Genomic DNA, 25,671 nt, shown 5'->3' with positions numbered 1-25,671 from the left:
ATCCCTGTGCTGGGGTGAGCTCCCGTTGCTCTGTCCCAGCTCCTGCCAACCTAGCAGTTTGAAAGCACACCAGTGCAAGTAGATAAATAGGTACCACTGCAGTGGGAAGGTAAACGGCGTTTCCGTGTGCTCTGGCTTCTGTCACAGTGTTCTGTTGTGCCAGAAGCGGTTTAGTCATGCTGGCCACATGACCCGGAAAGCTGTCTGTGGACAAATGCTGGCTCCTTTGGCCTGAAAGCAAGATGAATGCTGCACCCCATAGTCGCCTTTGACTAGACTTAACTGTCCAGGGGTCCTTTACCTATTATTCATTACATTTGCACCCCAACTTCCTTTAATGAGCTTGCAGAAACCCAATATACAGCCCGCTCCTGCCCCACTACATGACATAGTTTGTGGCTGGGAGACACCAATGTACCCAGTAAGCTTCATTGTTGAGCGAGGATTGGAACCAAGTCCATAGAGTCTGAAGTCTGTTATGCAACACACCATACCAGGCAGCTTGTAAAACCGGTTCATGCAACATCACTACATTCCCATTAAAAGACCAGATGTCCTAAAGGAAATTAAATCACTGTGCCGACTCTGGAGACAGGGGCTACCCTGAGCACGTATAACATGTGCAGATTTCTTTGTACTATCGCTTGAGCCAATGCCAGATTTCCGCGTTTGTTCCTGACAAATCCCGAAGTGAGTCTGTAAGGCCAATTATCTGTGCACTTTGCTAGGTCTAGACATTTATTTCGGCTGCGGAAGCTTTGCGTAACCTTAAGTCCGACTGTTGATCATGGATATAGTCTTTTTTAATTTCCTAAAAGTGCTTTAGATTATTTAGATGAGAAACAGCATCAAGATAGTATAGTCTGAAACTAGTGGTTGGGTGGATTTATTATGAGCTACCAGGGAGTAGACAGTGGGGGGGGGGCGCACTAGATTTGGCTTTGGGATATATTTTCCTGATAAAAATCTGTTATTGGTTACATTTAGATCCCCTTCATCTTTGACAAGAGTGGCTCAAATCAGTGCAGCACATAGGCTAGGCAAGGGATAAAAGTGACAGCAGGTGGAATGTATATGGCTAGGATTGCCAAGATGCTGATGCGACAAGTAATGTGCCTCATTGGGACTGAAGCGCTGAGCGGGTTCAGTTTTAGCACATCAAGCTAGAGGAGTCCCTGGATTGGGCAAACAAACAGCCACTCCTCCAAGGGGTTTGGGTCTAAGCCAGGGGTAGGCAAACTAAGCCCCGGGGGCCGGATGCGGCTCAATCGCCTTCTAAATCCAGCCCGCAGATGGCCCGGGAATCAGCATGCTTTTATTTGTGGGGCCTGCCTGGTGTTTTAACATGAGTAGAATGCGTGATTTTATTTAAAATGCATCTCTGGGTTATTTGTGGGGCATAGGAATTCGTTCATTTCCCCCCCAAAAAAATATGGTCCGGCCCCCCACAAGGTCTGAGGGACAGTGGACTGGCGCACGGCTGAAAAAGGTTGTTGACCCCTGGTCTAAGCTGTCTGCGCTGGCTCAACACACACAAACCCTCCAAGTGTCCCTACTTTCTTTTCTTCTTCTTTTTAAAGTAATTTTTATTTGATTTTAAAAAGAAAATAAATATACAACAAATTCAACTGCAAATCCAGATAAAGAGATTGCTCTGAATCTCAAGACTCCCCCACCCCAATCCCTTCTGTGGGTCCTAATATCAACATTTACAACTGCATATCTTTCCATTAGCCACGTTTTTTTATCCATCCGAGTTATCCATCATTTTTGTTACCTTGCAAGTGAGATTAGATTCCTGCTAATGCTTTCATCTGCTTACAATGGTCTCCTAAATAAATTATAATTTTTCCCCATTCTCTTTTTAAAGTTCTTGTCTTCTTGGTTCCAGAGCTTTCCAGTTAACTTTGGGATTTCGGCATAGTCCATCAACTTGGTTTGCTATTCTTTCTTGGTTGGGATAGTTTCTTTTTTCCATCTCTGGGATAAAGTGTCCCTATTTTCCAGGGATGTCCCAGATTTACAGAAGCCATCCCAGTTTCTAATTTGATCCTGGGATGTCCTGATTTTCCTTGTTGTTGTTGTTTAGTCGTGTCCGACTCTTCGTGACCCCATGGACCAGAGCACGCCAGGCACTCCTGTCTTCCACTGCCTCCCGCAGTTTGGTCAAACTCATGCTGGTAGCTTCGAGAACACTGTCCAACCATCTTGTCCTCTGTCATCCCCTTCTCCTTGTGCCCTCCATCTTTCCCAACATCAGGGTCTTTTCCAGGGAGTCTTCTCTTCTCATGAGGTGGCCAAAGTATTGGAGTCTCAGCTTCAGGATCTGTCCTCCCAGTGAGCACTCAGTGAGCTGATTTCCTTCAGAATGGAGAGGTTGGATCTTCTTGCAGCCCATGGGACTCTCAAGAGTCTCCTCCAGCACCATAATTCAAAAGCATCAATTCTTTGGTGATCAGCCTTCTTCATGGTCCATCTCTCACTTCCATACATCACTACTGGGAAAACCATAGCTTTAACTATATGGACCTTGGTCGGCAAAGTGATGTCTCTGCTTTTTAAGATGCTGTCTAGGTTTGTTTTTCCTTAGGACACCCCTATTTTCATCGGAGAAATTTTGGAGGGTATGCGTACAGCTTGTTGTCAAGCTCCTTCTCTGAAGGCAGAGGCTTGCCAACAGGAGGAAAAGGAGGCGGCTTTAGCAAAGGAATGTTCTGGTGATACAGGAATCGGGCTTTCTTCTGACAATTGACCTCTGGTATCTGGGGGAAATGATGCTGGACTCGTAATTAGGGATGTTGGAGAGCTCTGTGGGAAACAGAAGCAGAAATTGCCACAATTCACATGTTTGTCTGAGGAATGGAAATCAAACAAGAGAATATAAGCAGTTTCTGCTACTGTTCCTACCCCCCCCCAATTTTTATCAGAACCACAGCAGGAGGGGGACATTTAACCCTTCCCTATATTGCGGCAGTCTTCACACTAGCTGTTAAGGGACTTTATAAATGATGATGATGATGATTAAAGTTTATATATTATATATTTTGTAAATTTTGTATTGCTCAGTGCTTTGGCTTTTTATATGCAAAATAGTATATGCATAAATTAAGAATTACATTTTTATTATGTTTATCGTTAAGTCTATAACCATTAGCCAGTTGCCAAACTTTGGTGCAGAATCATAAAAATTGTAGAGTTGGATGAGGGTACATTTTCTGACTTTTCTGTTTAATGTATACATTTTTTGCTCTCCTGTGTTAATAAGTTTTAAATCTCCCCCACCCCCCTTCTGGCGTATTTTTCAGAACAATCGCATCCAAACATCCAAGTACAACGTTCTGACCTTTTTGCCTATCAACTTGTTTGAGCAGTTCAAGCGGGTTGCCAACACCTACTTCGTGTTCCTCCTGATTTTACAGGTTATATTCAATATCTGTTTTTATTTCAAAGGCAAATTAAATGGCAATGGTTATAAAAGAGAAAACTGTGTACAGTCGTACCTCGGCTCCCAAACGCCTTGGGAGTCAAACGTTCCAACTCCTGACTGAACGATCGAAAACCGGAAGTGAGTGTTCTGGTTTTCTAATGTTCTTTTGGAAGCCGGACGTCTGACGGGGCTTCCGTGGCTTCTGATTGGCTGCAAGAGCTTCCTGCAGCCAATCAGAAGCTGCGCTTTGGAAGTCGAATGTTTCGGAAGTTTAATGGATTCTGTTCAGCTTCCAAGGTACTACTGTATATTATTACGTGCCACCCTGATCTTTGAGTGATGAGACTCTGAGTGAAGAGCAGGGGTCCCCAAACTTGGGTCTCCCTCTGTTTTCGGACTACAACTCCCATCATCCCTAGCTAGCAGGACCAGTGGTCAGGGATGATGGGAATTGTAGTCTAAAAAAACAGTGGGAGACCCAAGTTTGGGAAACACTGCTCCAGAGGTTCCAATTCCTTATCCAGGGTTCAGTTTCCTTGGAATGAAGGTCAGCGGAGACTGGTGTCTTCAGTACATACGGTTTTATTTACAACCTGAGGGTGGAGGGGCTTACAGCATTAACACCCCAAAAGACCTTGTGTCTCCGTTAGTCACAGCTTAGGATCCAGCACAGAATAAGACATATCTCTCTGTCCCCAACTTCCAGCCTGCCTCTTCCATCCCACTCCCACATCTCGCTATGCCAAACTTTGGCCTATTGCTCTCCATCACTTACCTGTGGCTATTGCAACCTTGCTCACTCTTTTAGATGCTGATGATCCCCCAAAGGACCCGGGTATTGTAGTTTGTTAAGGGTGCTGGGAATTGTAGCTCTGTGAGGGGGTCAATTGCGTGCCAAGGCACCCAAACCAAGTTCCCAGGAGAACAATAAATCACACTGACACAGAGTATTTTGGTTTGTGGGTTCAAATAGGCCACAACTTCATTGGTTACAGATGTTGAGTTGTTTGGCTTAGGCGTTGGAGTGAAGCCAGGCTATATCTTGACTCCTGCCCGTCTACAGGGTCTCCGCTTAAGGGTAAACCACCAATAGGGGGTGCCCTATGAGTTACATCAAATAGAGTTACATCAAATAGGACCCCGAGGGGTCGCTGTTGGGGTAGTGGCATGGCCCTAGCCCACGTCCAGGCTTCGGATAATATTCACACCCCAGATCCCTTTAACAGGATACCCTGACTGAGGAGCGGCAGGCGAGGCAACGACCTCCCCTCCAACCAAACAAAGGTTCACCCAATGCCTAACCTCATAAAAGTTGTGATGATTGCTCCTAGGTAGGCGAAAACCAAATGGCCACTGCCAATTTGCCAAGTGGAAAAAACAACATGGCGGCCGACTATTGCCATAGCAAGGTCATACCAGAGCAAAGCATGAAAAGAGGGTGGGTGGGTAGGGTGATCTGGTGAAGGGGCGAGAAAGAGGGTGCCGGCTGGCCGTGCCACCATTAAATGGCCTGCGGCCAAACCCACCCAGGCAGCAGATTGGCTAGGGCTGTCCGCAGCACAGATGACATGGCCGGCTGTGATGTGAGGTAAGGGGAGGCAGCACACCTCCACCCCTACGCCGGAAAACTGTTGAGGCTCGGTTGACTGGGCGCAATGCCGCCCACCGGATAAAAGGTGAACGGACCTAAAGTACCCATTATTCTTCTGGGTGTGTGGTGCGCTTTAAATGTACGGTATGTACACAAGCTCACTCTCTAGGTGAAAATTGGCATTTCACCAATTTCTGTGAATTGGTGAATTCATAGAATTCTATGATTTCTTTGAAACTATAGGAGGCTTTCTTAATATTACTTGTCCTCACGCAAAAAACCCTTTAATCGTTCTCTTACAGTTGATTCCAGATGTATCCTCCTTATCATGGTTTGCTACCATTGTTCCTTTAGCGCTGGTTTTAACCATTACAGCTGCCAAAGATGCCACCGATGACTACGTAAGTCTTTGCAGTAATTTACTGGTGCCCTCCCCCCATTTTTGTATTGCATGCACTATCACAAGATGGCTGCCTAAAAGATAGAGCACCTCTGTATCTGTACCCTAACCATTGTCTACTGATTTTGACAGTGGGATTCACAGCAAGGTTTTTGTTAAGTTGTGGGCGAACATATCAGACGACACAGCGATTCTTAAAACAGCTGTTGTTTATTCACAGGCCAGAACAGAACTGAACTGAAGGGCTCAGTCAGCCTGCTTATATAGAGCTCCAGTACAACGTTACTGTAACAACTTTCTAAAACTATCCAATCACTGAACGTCACTTTTGATCCCTTATTTGCATAACTATCTACAGTATCCCCCTGCTGCCCCAGGGTGAGAACTTCAGTACATAACAGTTTTAGTTTGCAAGGTTATGCAGTCTTTCTCCCCTCTGTATCTTATTTTATTTTAAGAAGAGTGGAAATCTCAAAAACTTTCTACTTTTGCACAAAAAAAGATACTGATGAAAAAATGGTTATGATGTATCATAGAGTATGTTTCCCTCCTGACATCTTTTTTTATTGGGCAGGTGGGATGATTTGTGCTCCTGATGCTGTCACCTTCGCGGGTCCTATTGTTAATCATTTCCTCCTGCATCTCTTATAATAATCCAAATCTTTTACATCTCCACTATGTCCAAAAAATCACCATTAAAATACAAGTGTTTAATGTCACTTCTTATGCCGTAAATGTTGTGGTTTATTTTTGGCCGGCTTTTCTTGTGCTATAGCACCTCCAAAAAACACTACTGTGGTAGCATTGCAGAACAAAGTAAACCAGAATAAATCTACCACAAACGTACTACTGTTGTGTAAAGAACATGTTGCAGAATACACCCACAATGAAAGACCAGCCTGGTCCTTCCTTCCTTTTTACACAAACCCCCTACCAGGGGTGGGGGTGGCTGTGTTGGTCTTTTAAAAAAAAGTGGAATAGGTTATTGTCTCACTTCAAGAAAGGCCGTCTGTAAGGGCTTGTTAAGATAAATTCAACAGTTTTGATGGATGTAATAATGGAATACTGAATGGTATAGTTTTTGTAAAAGGCCTTCTGCCTGGTTCCCTGTAAACTCACTTCTTGCAGGGAGGGAACTGCCAGAAGGCCCTCAGCGCTGAACCTCAGTGTCCAGCTAAATGATGGGGATGGAGACGCTCCTTCAGGTATACAGGACCAAGGCCGTTTAGGGCTTTAAAGGTCAGCACCAACACTTTGAAATGTGCTCAGAAACATACTGGGAGCCAATGTAGGTCTTTCAGGACCAGTGTGATATGGTCTCGGCGGCCACTCCTAGTTACCAGTCTAGCTGCCGCATTCTGGATTAGTTGCAGTTTCCGGGTCACCTTCAAAGGTAGCCCCACGTAAAGTGCATTGCAGTAGTCCAAGCAAGAGATAACCAGAGCATGTACCACTCTGGCAAGACAGTCAGTGGGTAGGTAGGGTCTCAGCCTGCATACCAGATGGAGCTGGCAGACAGCTGCCCTGGACACAGAACTGACCTGTGCCTCCATAGACAGCTGTGAGTCCAAAATGACTCCCAGGCTGCGCACCTGGTCCTACAGGGGCACAGTTACCGCAGCTCATAGACCTACTTAGGGTTTCAGTGTGGCCCATGAGGCTGTTTTCCCCAAACCACACCCACCTGTCCTGCACCTGATGCCATGAGTGAAATCAGGCATGGGAGAGATAGGCCTACAGTTGCCAATGCACAATTGGGAGCCTTAAAATGTGCTTCTGATTGTGTGTTGGCAAAGGAGTTTTGCTTTCCCCACGGATCAGCTGAGTGGCGGTCAGAGCAAGCCTGCTGGGATCAGCCAGGATACTGCATTCAAAGGGAACTCAGTAGTGCAGATGAAGTTCAGATGGAGTCAAGAATTACTGACGAAAGAAGAATGGCAAATGAAATAAATGGACTATGCAGAATTAGACAAATTAACAGGAAGGATTCGAAACCTGCAGGATCAGAGATTCTTAGAAGACGAGTAAGTATTTGAACTATTTGAAATGCAATTGTAATAAACAGATTACGCTAGTAGGATTGCAAGAAGTTCTGTAAAGAGGATTATTTGAAACATTGCAAGAAAGACTATGATGAGAAAGACTTCTGGCGGTTCCCTCATTGCGAGAAGCAAAACTACATGCAACCAGGCAGAGGGCCTTCTCAGTAGTGGCACCCGCCCTGTGGAACGCCCTCCCATCAGATGTCAAAGCGATAAACAACTACCTGACATTCAGAAGACATCTTAAGGCAGCCCTGTTCAGGGAAGTTTTTAACGTGTGATATTTTAGTGTATTTTTGGTTTCTGTGGAAGCCGCCCAGAGTGGCTGGGGAAACCCAGCCAGATGGGCGGGGTACAAATAATAAATTGTGATGATGATGATGATGAGAATTATTAGTTAAGGACAATTAAAAGTAATAGATAAATTAAGAAATGCAGAACGGATAAAGAACGGAAAATCTTCAGAAGTTGCTGATGGAAGTCACAATATTGTATAAGATAAGAAGTTATGTTAAATGATTGTTGGAAATGAGCTGGAGTTCCCACGAGTGAAAGGAAAATATGAAGAAGAGTCGCGGAAGGGACATGGAAGAGACTTGAGGGCCTCGGATATAAGGATACCAGGTTAATGCGCTAGATTAATGGGATAAAAAGGACTGACAAAATCCGGGACCAGGAGGAAGGGACGCTGGATGAAGATTGGATTGTTTTACTTTTTTTTTCTTTTATCATTAGGACTGTTTTAAAATAATTGATGAATGCTAGAAAAATGTTGAAATGGAACTACTTGGTTCTAGTAAAAATGCTTAAAGAATTAGGTTAATGATATGGTTATGAGAAGTTGGTAAAAATAAGATTTAAGTTTTAAGTTTTAAGGTTTGCTATAAGACAAGATGAAAATAGATTAAGATAATGTAAGGACAAAATATTATGAACTATGGAAAGGATTTGCTGTGATAATTATTAACCAGGATACAAGAAAGGGGAGGAGGAGGAGGTCAAAGAAAGAAGGTAATGAAAGTTAAAAATTTGAGAATGATGGATGTATTTTTTCTTTCTATTTTTCTGTTTTGTCTTTTTTTTCCCTTTTGTATAATTTTAGAAAATCTTTAATAAATATTATTTTTTAAAAAAGGAAATGATATCTTAAAAAAACCAATACAAATGTGTGTGTGTGTGTATGTATATATATATATATATAAGTTCAGACGGAGTCATAGTCTATAGCAGGTGGGGGTAACCTTTGGTCTTCCAGTTGTTGCTGAATTACAACTCTTAGGCCATTGACCAAGCTTGCTGGGCCTGGTGGGAGCTGTCGTTCAGCAAGTTTCTGGGTTTGTTTGGAGGGTGTTCTGGTTTTTTGCACCAGGGTAGGAGTTCTGCAAAAACAGGCATTTCATTGGGAGATTTCCCTGGGAGTTTTTGGATGTTGTGAAACAGTTCAGCGGGAGATGAAGAAACTTGAATTATTCACTGAATCCTCCCTGGGGCTTTGAGGATTCCATTAATAAACATACATCAAATTGAAGCGAGTTAGAGGAAACCATTAAAAGTAAAAAAATAATTGGGGGGGGGGATTCTTGGTCTTTTTCTTTGCCAGGGCATTTCCAGACAACAGTGGGTAGTGGAAGAAACAGACGTTTGGTTTTTAAGAAAATTCTTAAATGTCTTTCTTCTTAAAAAGATCTTGCATCATATTCTGATAATATTTAGTAAGGTTCTAGGGCAGATGAGCAACGTGGAGCTAAAACTGAGGAAGGTGGGGTTATTTTTCTTTCGCATCCACTGGCTTGACTCCAGTGGGAAACAGTTCTGTGGTTTTGCGAAATATTCTTTGGCATTGCAGCAGGGCAAACCTTTGATCTTGCAAAGCAATAGAAATGAAGGCCTTGCAGTCAACAACTAAACTGGCGGCTGCTTGAGTGATTAGTGTCTCAATGGTTCATCAGCCTGCATCTGTCCATCAATTCTTGCTTGCAAGAAGACTTCACATTGTGCCTGAGTAATTCTTGGTTACCTTGTGGGTCCTCTTTCTTTCTTTCTTTCTTTCTTTCTTTCTTTCTTTCTTTCTTTCTTTCTCTTTCTTTCTTTCTTTCGATGGTGCATATCAGGCACCCACTAAAGGAGTCTACTTCAGAGGAGGACCTCATCCTTCCAGAAGGGAAACATATGGAACTGGTGCAGGTAAACTTTGGTCCTCCAGATCGTGCTGAACAACAACTTCCACAATCCTTGGGCCTTGGCCATGCTTGCTGAAGTTGATGAGAGCTGTAGTTAAGCAACATCTGGAGGGCCAAAGATTCCCTACACATGATACTGAAGGACAGGTGAGGTTAGGCAACAGTGAGGCAGAACCAGGACTGTTGGGCATTATGGTACTTCAGTTCCATTTGGCTGCTATTGAGGGCTCAGAGGCAGACATGGAAGTTGAGCCATGCCCAAGCCCAAGAGAGCACTGGCACATGAAGGTTTAGCATCAGGCTGTAGAGAGTTTGAGGACTGGGACATTCACAGGGAAACCAAAATGCTTGTTTATAAAGCTATTGTACTACCAACCTTACTGTATGCTTGTGAAACATGGACCACTTATAAACACCATCTGCAACTCCTCGAAAGATTCCATCGACCGTGTCTCCGAACATTTTTATACATTGCTTGGGAAGACAGATGAACTAATGCCAGTGTACTGGAAGAAGCAGAGATCACGAGTGTCGAAGCAATGATTCTTCAACATCAACTTCGTTGGACTGGTCATGTTGTGCAGATGCCTGATCATCATCTTCTAAAGCAACTACTCTATTCCGAACTTAAAATACAGAAAGCATAATGCTGGTGATCAACAAAAGAGGTTTAAAGACTCTCTCATGGCAAATCTAAAATAAATGTAGTATATACCCTGAAAACTTGGAAACACTGGCCTGCGAGCGCTCTAATTGGAGAACACCAAAGGTGACATGGGTTTAAAGACATTCGAATTTAGGACAAAAGGGAGAAGCGTGCTAAGAGGAAGGCACACTTGGCAAACCCTCACCATGATCAACTCCTGCCTGGAAACCTATGTCCCCACTGTGGAAGGACGTGTGGATCCAGAACTGGCCTCCAGTGTCACTTACGGACTCACTGTTAAAACCATGTTTATGGAAGACAATCTTACTCGGCTACGAGGGATCGCCGAAGCAGCAGCAACAACATCAGGCTGTAGTTAGGTGCTAGAGTGCCTGTCCAAAAGCTAAGACTTCATTCAGAGTAACAAACTACACATGAGGAGTCACACACACTGGGTTCTGCCCAACTCTCTCTCTCTCTCTCTCTCTCTCTCTCTCCCTGTGTGTGTGTATGTGTGTCTGGCATCTCATGGCAGGAGGAGGTCCGATGGGACTCTCCACAGCCATGGGGAGGCCTGAGGGGGCCTGCTGTGGCTGTGGGTAGGTCCAGTGGGCCTGTCACAGCTACAGGAGAGCTCCCAATGGGGCCGGCCACAGGTGTGGGTAGGTTCAATGGAGCTGCTGTGGCTCTGGGATATTGAGAGGTCCCGGCTCCCTCCTTGAATTTTTTTTGGGGGCCTCATGTCTCCACCTGCTAGATGGTGCCCTTGAGAGTAGTGCCCTCATGAGTAGACCTTACTCCTTAGCTAGCAAAGATTCCTGATTATTATTGTTTTCTGCATTAGGTGCCCAAATACATTGACCTGCTTTGGGTACCATGCTCCATGATAGATGAGGCTGCCAACTTTTGCCTGGCCTCAGGCAGCAAAAAGCTGTGAACTGGCCATGAGGACTATTGTTGCTTACAGTTGACCACAAGCTGGCCAGTTTGACCAGGCTGTATGTGCAATTGTTTTAGCTGTTTTTAACATTTGTAAGTGTTTTATATGTGTTTTTGTTATATTGCAAATTGCTTTGGGATGCCTCATGGGAAGTGATTCACAGATGAAATAAATGTGTCTGAAAGTTCAAGTTGAGAAAAGGGAAGCCGCTAGAGTTTGCCCACTCTGGAAACAGCACTTTGGGGAGCAATTTTCTCCCCAGTCTTTTCACATTTAACTTCCTAAAGCTTTAAGCAGCAGCTCTGCAATATATCACGAGGGCAAAAGGCTCTAATTTTCAGGATGGTCCCTGAATTGTGGGACCCCTTCTCCCCAGAAGTGCATCTACCATCTTCATTGTACAACTTCTGCCATATTCTGATGACACACCTCTTTACACTTAACGTGTTTTGTGGGCGCACCTTTTTTGGGTATGGGGAAGAATTTATATTGTTCTGCTTTGTTTGGAAAGGGTTTACGCATTTTAGAATTGTAATGCTGTTATCTGTGTTTTTAACCCTATTTTCTCTTCCTGTATCTGACCCTGGGATCTTATGGAGAAGTGTGGATAAGAAATATTGCAGATCAATAAACAGATAAAGAACATTCCCACGCAGCTCCTAATTTTGTGCTCCTGAGCTATGGGCTTTTCCGGCATTCTTCCCTTGATGTCGCCTCCTCACTTCAACTCTCAGTCTCGCTCATCGCTCAGGAAAGCCCGTAAAGAAACATCTGGAAAACGATTTATATTTGTCCTTACATTTCTGCTCCTGGCTTGCAAAACAGCAATGTGGAAATCTGCAAATGGAACCCCTAGCTAAGTCCATTTTACTTTCCTGTTCCAAGCAGCTTGTTTACATTCTGCTGCAAGTCAACTTCATTTAAAAGACGTAGTCTGGCTGGAACCTAATTGCAGAGTACTGTGTACCACACTTACCTGGGCCTGTTTTTTCTTCTTCCTTTTAACCCTTTGCAGTTTCGCCACAAAAGTGACAACCAGGTGAACAACCGGCAGGCTCAAGTACTCATTGATGGCAAGTAAGAAGCAAGCCTTTATAATTTTCCGCATGCAATATCTCTTGCCAGTAGACAGTTATGGAAATTACTAGGCATTTGTTAAAATGCAGAATCCTGACATTGAAGTATTAAAACAGGGGTGGGGAGTCTCACATGGCCTTCCAGTCTTTTCTGCCCTCAGCCGCAGCAGCTTTTCCCAGGCACGTAAAGGTAAAGGTACCCCTGACCATTAGGTCCAGTCGCGGACGACTCTGGGGTTGTGCGCTCATCTCTCTCTATAGGCTGAGGGAGCCGGCGTTTGTCCACAGACAGCTTCCGGGTCATGTGGCCAGCATGACTAAGCCGCTTCTGGCGAACCAGAGCAGCACACGGAAAAGCCGTTTACCTTCCCGCTGGAGTGGTACCTATTTATCTACTTGCACTTGACATGCTTTTGAACTGCTAGGTGGGCAGGAGCAGGGACCGAACAACGGGAGTTCACCCCGTCGTGGGGATTCAAACTGCCGACCTTCCGATCGGCAAGCCCTAGGCTCTGTGGTTGGCACGTACCAACCTGTTATAAGAAAAACTGCTCCCTTTCCCTTATAAGGTATTCCAGAGCCTGTATAGAGTCCTTAAATGGGTTCCCTGTTGATAGGAGAAAGTAATAGAGGCCAACCAGAGTATATTCAGAAGCAAAGCTGATAGTAAGCCTGATCTTTATTCAAGGAACTGTTGCGACAGGGTCCCCACTCACCACATGCAGGAGAGAGGAGAACCCCGAACAATGGTGCACAAGCCCTTATATACACTTTTGAAATTGCCCACCCTGTAGCCCAAGACCACCACCCCAAAACATCATACATACATCACAGAGGGAGGCTGTCTACAGCAGAAATCCTGCCTGCCAGGATACCCGATAATGGTCACTGATTACATTACCAGGGCAGTCCGGTCATTCTATTGTGATGGTAAATACTTTAGTTCCTGAATGCAGGTCACAGGCTCACCCTATTCATACACAAATACGTCCTTCGGCTGGGGAGGGCGGGATATAAATAAAATTTTAATTAATTTAATTTAATTTTAAAAAACCAAAATTGTATTATTATTATTATTATTATTATTATTATTATTATTATTATTATTAAGACAGGATTTGCAAGCAAAAGGACAGTGGGAAGGCTTTCCTCATTTGCCTCCCTTACCGCAGAGGAATATTTGAGGTCATTGGGAGAGTCAAAATGGCTCCAGGATTGCTCTCCCATACTATTTCAGATACAAGGTTCATATATTTATATACATGTGCATTTATGAATATTTATGCTATATTTGAGACCTTAAAATTCTTATAGCAAACCCATCCTTTAGGGCTGGAGGAAGGGCCATAGCTGAATGGTAGAGCATCTGTGCTCATGCAGGAGGTGGGACTGGGAGAAATCTCTTGCCTGAAGCCCTGGAAAGATGCTCCCAGTTAGCGACAAACAATTGATAGGGTAGATGGACCAATGGCCTGACTCAGTATAAAGCAGCTTCCTATGTTACTATTTTTGCCCGGCTGGAATGTGCCCTTGAACTCTGATCAGTAAGTGCAAGTAGATAAATAGGTACCACTGCGGCGCAAAGGGAAACGGCGTTTCTGTGTGCTCTGGCTTCCGTCACGGTGTCCCATTGTGCCAGAAGCAGTTTAGTCCTGCTGGCCACATGACCTGGAAAGCTTTCTGTGGACAAACACTGGATCCCTTGGCCTGAAAGCGAGATGAGCGCGGCAAGCCCATAGTTGCCTTTGACACCATCCAAGTGTTCTTTACCTTTACCTTCTACCTACCACTTAGAGATTTTAAAGTACAGTGGTACCTTGGGTTAAGAACTTAATTCGTTCTGGAGGTCTGTTCTTAACCTGAAACTGTTCTTAACCTGAGGTACCACTTTAGCTAATGGGGCCTACCGCTGCCGCCGTGCTGCCGGAGCACGATTTCTGTTCTCATCCTGAAGCAAAGTTCTTAACCCAAGGTACTATTTCTGGGTTAGCGGACTCTGTAACCTGAATTGTCTGTAACCCAAGGTACCACTGTATTAAAATGCTTTTAAATAAAATAAAGAAAAGCATGTGCTTTTTTAACCTGCATATGTACATTTGTAGCTGGTATTCAGGCATTTAGTCCCCACCTGTGCATGCCAGGTGGGTGAGAAGGAGCCAGCCGGACACATACACTCTTCCCTCTGTGTAATGGATTGGATCAGGAGAGTTGTCTCATTCAATCTAACCCTGAGAATGAGGATTGCCACCTGAGTGTAGAGATTTGGGAAGCATCAGTCAGAACTCTTTAGCGATGGAATGGAGGATAGGAATTAGCAGACTGAAACCAAATGTAGTCTTGGGATTGTTGTACAGATTGACTGTGTTTGGAAAGCCCCTGGAAAGAAGGGCCATAGTCTACTACAGTTGTACCTTGGAAGCTGAACGGAATCCGTTCTGGGAGCCCATTCGACTTCCAAAATGTTCGACTTTCAAGGCACAGCTTCTGATTGGCTTCCAAAAATAGTTCGCAAACCAGAACACTCACTTCTGGGTTTGCAGTGTTCGGGAGCCAAAACATTCAACTGGCATTCATCAACCAAGGTATGACTGTATACCCATGGCAAAATTGGATGATGGTCTGTAGTGACAGAATTCTGGATTATGCCAGTTCAAAATGCAGGTGCTTACAAACAGAGATAAAAATTAGAACATCACTGCGGAGGATATACTAAAACTTTCCCCCTGATGTGCTAGCTTTCTACATGCATGGAGCTTTTGCTATATGGTAGCATTCTAATATGGGACTCTGCACCAGTGATACATTGACATCACTTTCATCCTTGCAGCTTTCAACAAACGACACATTCTCACAATTCAGCTGAATGTAGGAATACAACGTTGAGTGTTGAAATCATGAGCGATATACATACACATGTTAATCAGCCTAAAGAATATTAACACCAAATGTGTGGGTAAATGACAAACAGAGGGGTGGCCAAAGTTTCCCTTTCAGAACTCTACTCAAGAACGCCTTGGCAATTGGTGCCCCAGTAAATATCATCATGTTTTTATTAGTGACACATGCAAGTCGCACATGGAGCAATAATGAGAAGCAGTCTGTTCGTAACTTTTTAATGTTGTCATAGCTGCAATTATATCTTATGCCTCATACAAGTGAAATTTGAAGTAAATAGGATGCATGCTGGGGAGATCATTATGAACAATTTTCTTTCTTGTACTTTTCCTTTCTTCTTTTGGAACAGAAAATATCTCCCTGCAAGTTGACAAATGACATTATGCACAACTTTTTTTTAATGAGCAATGGGCAACTTTGTTAGTCTGAGAAATCTGTGAACGCCAAGTGGCTCGACCCACTTTTATTCTGTAGTGAGCTATGAGGATTATTTCCTATTCAGCTTAGCCATGGCATAGTCTGGCTGGTTCTGTACATCCACAGTAGGAAGTGTTTGGATTTTATATTCCGGTTTATCACTACCCGAAAGAGTCTCAAAGCGGCTAACATTCTCCTTTCCCTTCCTCCCCCACAACAAACACTCTGTGAGGTGAGTGGGGCTGAGAGACTTCAGAGAAGTGTTACTGGCCCAAGGTCACCCAGCAGCTGCATGTGGAGGAGCGGGGAAGCGAACCCAGTTCACCAGATTACGAGTCTACCGCTCTTAACCACTACACCACACTGGCTCCCAGGTGTGGGGTATCCTTGGCTCTCTGTGTTGTTGAACTACAACTCCCATCATCCCTGGCCATGCTTGCTGTGGCTGATGGGAGTTGTAGTTCAGCAACCTGTGGCGGACCAAAGATTCCCCACACCTGAACTACAGGCGTGTAAATTTCTGTGCATTTGTAAGGTGCTAATGGGTCTCCTTTGCAGTGTGTTGGCTTGTAGATGGTGACACCAAACCTGCACATTTTTTCTGCAACTCTGTGCTTTGCGAAACTAACATAGAAGTGAGGAATGTTGATCCCAGCTTTGAATATGACAGAGATGATCTTTCTTTAAACTGAACTCTAAGCTTCTATTTTAGGTTGTTTTGAATAGAATGTTTAGCAATAAACATCATTTTCTGAGATTTCATTTGTTTGAAATGGGATTTAAGATTGTAAATATAGCATTAACATACTGCAGCTGTAACAAACACAGATTCTTTTTTAAAAGAAGAATCTGTTAATGGCTGTGATGATGCACTGTCCATCATTGTGCAATATCTAATATGCTTTTTGGCATAGAGTTTTTCAAAGACCGTCAGAGTACGGGTGAATTAAGGCACGGCCTTTTTAAGGTGTACACTTCATTTTATGTTGATTGTACACTTAAAGATGTCATGTGTGAATGTGAAATCCCTGATTTCATATATGTATGCTAATAAATGCAGCCATGATTGGCTACAGTCCCCTGTCAACTATAAAGTCAGCTGCAAATCTGCAATTCCTGCCATGAAATGTGAAAAGTTTTCAGATTACACAAGCCAAAAAAAAAGAAAGAAAGAAAGAAAGAAAGAAAGAAAGAAAGAAAGAAAGAAAGAAAAAAGGAATGTATTGGAGCTTTCCTGGGTATAGAAAATGGCCCTGTTCTCTCGGTCACTTTTGGCACAGCAAGGTAAATGGCAAGGAGAATTAACTCACAGGCATTTTTTCAGACATTCATTTTCTTTTATTTATGTATTACGACACTACCCTCTCAATCATATTCTCAAGATGGTTTGCAAAATGGATAAAACAATTAACATCATTATTAAAAAAATAAGCTAAAAGCCACAAAATTATAAAAGCAACAAGAAGCAGACATAACAATCTTGTTCTATTAGACCAGGGGTAAGCAACCTAAGGCCCAGGGGCTGGATGCGGCCCAATCGCCTTCTCAGCCCAGCCCATGGACAGTCCAGGAATTGGCGTGTTTTTACATGAGTAGAATGTGTCCTTTTATTTAAAATGCATCTCTGGGTTATTTGTGGGGCATAGGAATTCATTCATTCATTTCCCCCCCAAAATATAGTCCGGCCCACCACATGGTCTGAGGGACGGTGGACCGGCCCACAGCTGAAAAAGGTTGCTGACCCCTGTATTAGACTATTATGTTGCTGTGCTCCCTGTCTATCTGTTGCCATAACATTAGACCACAGTTTCCTGCTATATCTGAACTGGGAAACCATGGTTTAGTATCTTACCACAAACCCGTATATCAATCAAACCAGGATGTGATTTTCGTTTCATATTCTGGGTTGTAGTCAGCACTTTATTAGGCAGAGATCTTTATCCCCCCCCCCTTTAAACATCTTTACTGAAAGTTCAAAAAGTACACAACTATATGTGCACTATAACGCATCAAAGGATTTTGATGTTATTTGCAGTTCACTGTGGCATTTGAATATATTCTGCACATCTTTCCCCATCAGGATATCTTTGGTTTTAAAGGTCACGAGGCAGCATTATGAGGAGGTAACATAAGCTGAGCTGCTTAATTGTTCAATACAATGGGGAAAGGGAATTGTCTTCTGAAGACACAAAATTCAGCACAAAACTAAGCAGGCCTGGGTCTTGTCAGTGCTGGGGTAGAAAACCACCTTTGGAAACCTGTGTATACAGCCTTGAGTCCCCTGATGGAGGAAAAGAGAGATTTAAATGCTTTTTAGACCAGCAGGTGATGCCTTATGTATGAGGTGTGGGGGCTTTTTAGTGGTGGCTCCTCGCATGATGAACTCCTTCACTACTGAGATGCACCTGGCCTCTTATTTTCTTTTAAGTTAGGAGGGAAGAACATGGGGCCAGTCTTGGCTTGCCAGGGGGTCCAATTCAGCCCATGAGGCCGTTTTCCCCAAACCACAGAAACCTGTCAATCAGCTGATGTCACTGGATTATGTCAGCAGATAGGGTTCAAACCTGCTGGGTGCTGTTTTACCAGTGTGTTTCCTTGCATTCAGGGACGCGGGTGGCACTGTGGGTTAAAGCACAGAGCCTAGAACTTGCCGACCAGAAGGTTGGCGGATCGAATCCCCGCGACGGGGTGAGCTCCTGTTGCTCGGTCCCTGCTCCTGCCAACCTAGCAGTTCAAAAGCATGTCAAAGTCAAGTAGATAAATAGGTACCGCTCCGGTGGGAAGGTAAATGGCATTTCTGTGCGCTGCTCTGGTTCACCAGAAGACCCGGAAGCTGTCTGCGGATAAACACCGGCTCCCTCGGCCAATAAAGCGAGATGAGCGCCGCAACCCCAGAGTCGGCCACGACTGGACCCAATGGTCAGGGGTCCCTTTACCTTTACCTATATGTGCACTAAACATGGTGAGACGTAAATAAAAGAGAGAATAAGAGAAACAGAACCCATGTAGAAGGGAAAATTAAGGGGGGTGGAGGAAAACCCAAAACTGTATATTTTACAAGGTTGTTATTGTACTTTACCAGATCTTAACCTATTATAGTATTTGTAAGAATGGATTCCAAATATCATTGAATTTGTCTATGGCAAGTCTGCATTTATTTGCAAGTTGTTTATATGTTGTGAGTTTGTATAAGTCTTCAATCCAATTGTGAAAGGGAGACACATTTTCATTTTTCCAATTCATCAGGATCAGTCTTTTTGCTGTTGTAAAGGCATGGAGAGTCCACTCATATTGTCCTTTTGTAAGGTTGCATGTGCTGGGTATATAATTCAAGAGGATACTTTGCTCTGTAAATATAAGGTTGTTCTGTACAGTTCTGTTGATAGTTTCAGTTACCTTCTGCCAAAAATCTTTCCATATAGGCAGAGATCATCACTCTATTGTAATAGGATGAAATATTCTTATTATAGCATCGTTGGCAGGTAATAGTAAGACTAATAAATAAACAACCTCAAAGTACTCATGGCCTAGAAAACAAGCTCCACCAGATTATCAAGATGTGTTTTCAAGAATTCAGGACTTCAAAAACACTAGCACAGAACAATATTACTCCCTACGGAAGGGAATTCTCTGACCAGGCCTGGTACCAATACACAAGGCTACATTAGTTTAGCCTTCAGAAGTCCCAAGTGAGCCTTTTATCCAATCACCCTGGGCTAGAGAAGGTCAAGAGAGAGCATACTGTTTGAGTCTCTAAAAAACAACAACCTTATTGCAGTACACCAACATCATGTTGAGTGTTATTACAAAACAAACTCAAAGGAGAGCAGGAGTCTTACCCAAGAGGGATGATTTAGTGTACTTCCAAACATCACTGGAACTTTTATTTATTTTTTATGCACTTGGTATGCATCCTATGTTTTTGGCATGTGTGGAGGTGTGATTATTGATGTTTTGAGCTGATTCCTCCATACATTTGCTTTCCCTCCTAGAAGCAGAAAGAAACTTATCACCAAACGAATGAATGAATTGATTTATTATGGTAACAGACCAGAGATATTATCACCAAATTACTTCATAGGCTGTATTCGGAGAGCCCAGTTTCTTGTATCCAAGCATAAGATGAAAACCTGTTCCTTGATCTCAGAAACCATTGTGCAAAATTTGGTTGCAATAAGTATCCGAAGAAGTGTCAAAATGCAATTAGAAAACAAAGAACTTTCTACAATCTATAGTATATTTAAAGTGCATATACACCATACATTTAAAGCACAGTCCCTCAGGAATCCTGGGAATTGTAGTCTACTCACAGAGCTACAGTTCCAACGCCCTTCACAAATTACTGTTTCCAGGATTTGTTTGGGGAGCAGAGATGTGCTTTAAATGTGCTTTGAAAGTATGTTGTGTGCACAGCCACAGTCAATACTGGAGGCCTATTTGCTTAAAACAGTTTGCGTCATGTTGCACACACAGCTGTTTAGATGCCAGGAACTAGGCTGTGTGTCTGCTACCACTAATACAGTTTTCTGCACCGAGCGAGATAAAAAGCAGAAGAGAATAGGCATGGAAGAATAGGGGCATTCTGGCTCTAGATGAAAATGCTGCAGCTGAAAACTTTCCGGGACAGCATGTACTTGGATTGAAATTAAAGCGAAAGTCGTCCGATGTATAAGCCAAATGACCAGGCCAAATGATGGTGTAGGGCATTTCTCATGGTTCTATAAATATGTAAGCTGCTTTTCTATAGAACAAGTGGATTGAAAAAACTAACTAACTAAAAATAAATGACCCTGATCACCTTGTTGTAGAGTAACCCACATCATGAAATTTACTGTAGTCACTTAAACCTAGACAGCATCTTAAAAAGCAGAGACATCACCTTGCCAGCAAAGGTCTGTATAGTTAAAGCTATGGTTTCCCAGTAGCGATGTATGGAAGTGAGAGCTGGACCATAAAGAAGGCTGATCGCCGAAGAATTGATGCTTTTGAAGTATGGTGCTGGAGGAGACTCTTGAGAGTCCCATGGACTGCAAGAAGAACAAACCTATCCATTCTTAAGGAAATCAGCCCTGAGTGCTCACTGGAAGGACAGATCCTGAAGTTGAGGCTCCAATACTTTGGCCACCTCATGAGAAGAGAAGACTCCCTGGAAAAGACCCTGATGTTGGGAAAGATGGAGGCACAAGGAGAAGGGGACGACAGAGGACGAGATGGTTGGATAGTGTTCTCGAAGCTACCAACATGAGTTTGACCAAACTATGGGAGGCAGTGGAAGACAGGAGGGCCTGGCGTGCTCTGGTCCAGGGGGTCACAAAGAGTCGGACACAACTAAACGACTAAACAACAACAACGAGCAATGCAGTAGTACCCTCTGGTTACGTAAACTTTGGGATGCAAAAGTTGCAAACCTGGCAGTAGTTTACTGGGTTTTGCCACGCATGCATGCGCAGAAGTGGTCCTCATGTTGCGGAAACCTCAGGATCCGACTGGAGCTCCGGAACGGATCCCGTCCGCAACTGGAGGTACCACTGTATACAAGTGCCAAGATGCATGCTATTTAACACTGTATCATCTTAATTAAAAAGAAAATTTGATAGGCTGATGATATAAGATGGCTTAGTTTTTTTTAAAGTGTCCGAGGCACCAATTGTTCATGTAGTACTTTTGTATCCTGCCTTTCCCCCATCGCAGGAACATGGGAAGCTCCCTAATACCTAGTCAGACACTGGTGCACCTAGCTTAATATTGCACCTGTCCAGGGTTTCAGACAGGGGCCTTTTACAGCCTTAGCTGGAGATGTTGGGGATTGAAACTGGAACCTTTTGCATTCAGAGCATCTGCTCAGTCAGTAAGTGTCAGGCTTCAAGGAATCAGCTTGCTCCCCGCCCCTGCCCCCGGCAGTAGATAAGCATAACAAAGCAAAAGGAGTCTTTTACCACTTAGAAATGTTAATGATCACAGCAAGAGAACAAAGAATCCATTCCTCAGAATGAAGGTGCTCCCAGTTAAGGGTTCCACCCACTTCCTCCTTAGTCACCCCCGTCACTTCCGCATCTTTCAACCTGATCTCTCTACCACTGGGCTTTCCGTTCTGCCACCTTATCTGCTCTCCTTGACCTTGGGCTGAGCGGATGGACGCTTTCCAGCAAAAGGGAGTCTGTTAACCCCCTCTCTTCCAGTGTTTCTTCTCCTAGCTGTTCCCCATCCAGTATTTCCCAGCTTCTGCCTTCTGAACTATGTCCCTCTGCAAACCACTGTTCCAAATCTATACTGTCCTGCTCCTGGGAAGATTCAGCATCCTGATCAGGAGCAGGGGGAGGCTCCCACCATTCCTCCTCAGAGCACACCTCCTCAGCACGGTCTCTGACAGTAAGCGACTGCCCTCAAGGGCAAAGCTCATGGGCTCCCAGGTTGCCTTGCAGACCCAGACTAGCTGAGCTTAGCAAAACGATTTCGCCACCTGCCCTCCGACAATGCTGTTTGGGCCAATCTTTCTGTGCCTATCTACAGCTTTGGAGAGGTCTCTCAGAAGCATTGACGGGATCCCATTATAGTTTTGTACATTGCACTTAAGGCTGTGTGCCTTTTGCTTTCTCAAAAGTTGTGGTGTTATGGCCATGAGAAGAAAGGGGCACAAGCAAAACGGGCCAAACCAACCCCTCCTCCTTGCTAACCTCACTGCAGCCAAATTTATCTCTTTCTATGGTGTCCCAGTTCTGCCATAACTTTACTATTCAAACTTTCCCTCTACTAAACTTCTAGGTCTGTGTAGCTGCTTTATAAATAGCTTGCTAGCAATACCGGAACAATGCGCCCACTTGCCTCATCATAAATATTTATCCCCTGGCTTATTTTCATCCTCCATTCCCATCTGAAGTAATAAACCATTTCTTATATCATAAAACAATGTTATGTCCTTTTCTTTTCCAATTTCTATTTGAGTGCCCCAGCGGCAGTCCCCCCTCTGTCCAGTAGCCAGACCTCAGATCAAGGAAAACAATTGACAACTTATTTGAGATTAAAATGGCCACAACTTTATTAAATTTCAAATGTAGGGAACCTTGGCTTAGCCATTGGGCTCTAGGCGCCCAGATGGGAGTCTGAGGCAAGACAGGGTCAGTCGGGAATATGGGGACACTGCAAAACATAGAGGGAAGCTCTATGGCCCACTGCCAAGCGCTCCCCACAGGACCCCTCTAATGGGAAACCCTGATATCTCCGCCGCAGAAAGGAGTGAGTCACCGCAACACCCCTTCCTTGATTGTTGGACTAAAGGATTCTGCCCAAGGTCTAAAACCGCCAAAGTTTTGACAATTGCTAGGGGGAAGGCAAAACCTGCAGGGCAGGGAAAATTCCTTCCCGGCTGTGAAAAATAGCAACCATCATCTGACTGTAGCAATGCCCATGAACCTGGAAAGGAAAAGGTCAGCCTGGAAGAAAAGATACATCTTCTTCTTCTCTGGCAATCACTCGTAGCCGAGTAAGATTGTCTTCCATAAACACAGTTTTAACAGTGAGTCCGTAAGTGGCTGTGGAAGCCAATTCTGGATCCACATGTCCTTCCACGGTGGGGACATAGGTTTCCAGGCGGGAGTTGATCATGGTGAGGGTTTGCCAAGCGTGCCTTCCTCTTAGCATGTTTCTCCCTTTCATCCTGAGTTTGAGCATCTTCAAAGCCCATGAGACCTTTGGTGAAGGCTGTTCTCCAACTGGAGCGCTCTCAGGCCGGTGTTTCCCAGTTGTCGGTGTTTATACTACATTTTTTAAAGATTTGCCTTGAGACAGTCTTTAAACCTCTTTTGTTGACCACCAGCATTACACTTTCTATTTTTAAGTTCGGAATAGAGTAGTTGCTTTGGAAGATGATGATCAGGTATCCACACAACATGACCAGTCCAACAAAGTTGATGTTGAAGAACCATCACTTCAACACTCGTGATCTTTGCTTCTTCCAGTACACTGGCATTAGTTCGCCTGTCTTCCCAAGTGATGTGCAACATTTTTCAGAGACACCATTGATGGAGTCTTTTGAGGAGTTGGAGATGATACAATTAGAGGGAGGGCTGGGTGGGTGATGCTCTGGGGCCAACTGCGCCACTGGCATCAGTGCAGGCCCCTTTTTATCCTTTAGGAGCGGACCGGAGTGAAGACTGCACATTCCTGGTCCTCTCCTCTTGCCCCACCCCCCAGGCCACTGCAGATAGGCTGATTTGAACGAGGGGGGTTGGCAGGGAACCCAAAACAACTTCGCGGCGACCAATAGGGGTGGGCAGAGCCAACTGCCAGTGGAGTGGCATGGCTGCTGGAGGGCGATGGGGCTGCATGCCGGGCCGCAAACCTTGCCCACCGCCAGACCAGGTGAGCGGTTATTTTCCCCCATTCTTGAATTTCTCTACTAATTAATCTAGAATCAGCGGAGGCTGGTTCATTAAGGCTGCTGCCCACCTCCCAGCCTTGGCCTGCCCTCTTTCTTGCAACCAGTCAGGGAGCGGCTCTGAATATCATTGGCTGTGGCTCTACCAGTGTGGTGTAGTGGTTAAGAGCGGTAGACTTGTAATCTGGTGAACCAGGTTCGATTCCCCGCTCCTCCACATGCAGCTGCTGGGTGACCTTGGGCTAGTCACACTTCTCTGAAGTCTCTCAGCCCCACTCACAGAGTGTTTGTTGTGGGGGAGGAAGGGAAAGGAGAATGTTAGCCGCTTTGAGACTCCTTTGGGTAGTGATAAAGCGGGATATTAAATCCAAACTCTTCTTCTACTCTTCAGCTCCACCAGCCCCAATGAACACAGCCACCACCGTCGATAAGATACTGCTACTTATTCATAAAGGATTACGTTTCAGTAAGGAATTTCGAGAGACCCCCTCCCATAACACATATATGTTTAAAATGTGTAATGCGTATTCTCCTTCACTGTAGATTGCAGAATGAAAAATGGATGAATGTGAGAGCTGGAGACATCATTAAATTGGAAAATGACCAGTTTGTGGTGGTAAGTGCCTATAACTCCTTTAGAATATGTATCGCAGAGAACGATATCTTGTCCTAAACATGGTTAGGAAACAGGAAGCAGGTCACCCCTCTTTCTTGCCTAAAGCGCCTCTCCTTGGGTTAGCTGTAATTCTGTCTGCATGGGTGATGAGCAGGGTGTGCAAAACAGCTTCTACCCTGATTTCAAACTATTCTTCTAAAGGTGAACATGGTTCGTTGATGATTGACGTGTATCATAATTAATTAGCTGAATATCAGCTCTGGATAAATTGGTGGAAAGCATTATTAGAAATAAAATGATCAAATATAGGTGTCCTAGGGTGTGTGTTTTTTTGGGGGGGAGGGGTGTCCTCTAGTTGTTGTTGGACTCCAACTCCCATCGCTGCTGGTCATTATAGCCTGTTAAGGGATGATGGGAGTTGCAGTTCAAAGACATCACCACCACACTGCCCTTGATAGAGAAGAATGAGTCTTGCTGATGAAGGAACAGCATGGCTCCTGGGATGGGTAGTCTGATTTCACTGAGCTTTAAGAGTTCTTTGTGAGTTTTATCAAACATGTGGATAGGCCTTATCTGAGCAGGTATTATTTACTTGAACTTTCAGAAAGCTTTATATTCCTTCACCAAAAGCTCATGAGAAAGCATAGCAGTCGCAGAAGAAATAGATGGTTCCTTATTACTGAATGGCTAAAGAACATGACAATTCACCAGTTTTTTATTGTGAATTTCACCTTACAAACACATTATCGAACACAGTGCAATATATACATTTCTGGAAGCAATTTCCCCTATCAAAATGCATTTTTGTATGTTATCGTCACTAATATATGCATCTGATGCACCTGGCCTGCTAATATATGCGTTTTTGTACACGCCTTTGGGTTGGAGAACTTCATTGCAGAGAAGTGTGAAGGACAGCTGTGCTTTGGAGCATATATTTATTCAAAAACTACAGATTAGGTGGCTTTTCACAGAAATGCAAACAAAATCCAGTTTCTCCCCTGTCTTTACCTGCAACCCATCCCCTACGTCCTAATCATAGGTGTTTGATAACATTTCAAAGATGA

The 25,671-nt window shown here is 44.1% G+C and overlaps 1 protein-coding gene across 1 annotated transcript in view; it reads left to right on the top strand.

The window, feature by feature from the left end:
• Window positions 1-25,671, top strand: part of ATP8B4 (ATPase phospholipid transporting 8B4 (putative)) — a 117,508-nt gene that overhangs the window by 12,777 nt on the left and 79,060 nt on the right. Inside the window, exons 5-8 of the mRNA XM_083586279.1 lie at window positions 3,306-3,419; window positions 5,321-5,419; window positions 12,242-12,303; window positions 24,532-24,604. Of these exons, the coding sequence (XP_083442405.1) occupies window positions 3,306-3,419; window positions 5,321-5,419; window positions 12,242-12,303; window positions 24,532-24,604 (348 nt within the window). The remainder of the gene's footprint in view (window positions 1-3,305; window positions 3,420-5,320; window positions 5,420-12,241; window positions 12,304-24,531; window positions 24,605-25,671) is intronic.

Source organism: Podarcis filfolensis (genome assembly GCF_964270895.1).
Source record: "Podarcis filfolensis genome assembly, chromosome: 14".
Lineage (NCBI taxonomy): Eukaryota > Metazoa > Chordata > Lepidosauria > Squamata > Lacertidae > Podarcis > Podarcis filfolensis.
The sequence above is the reverse complement of the archived record's forward strand: the minus strand, read 5'-3'. Positions and strand labels throughout refer to the sequence as shown.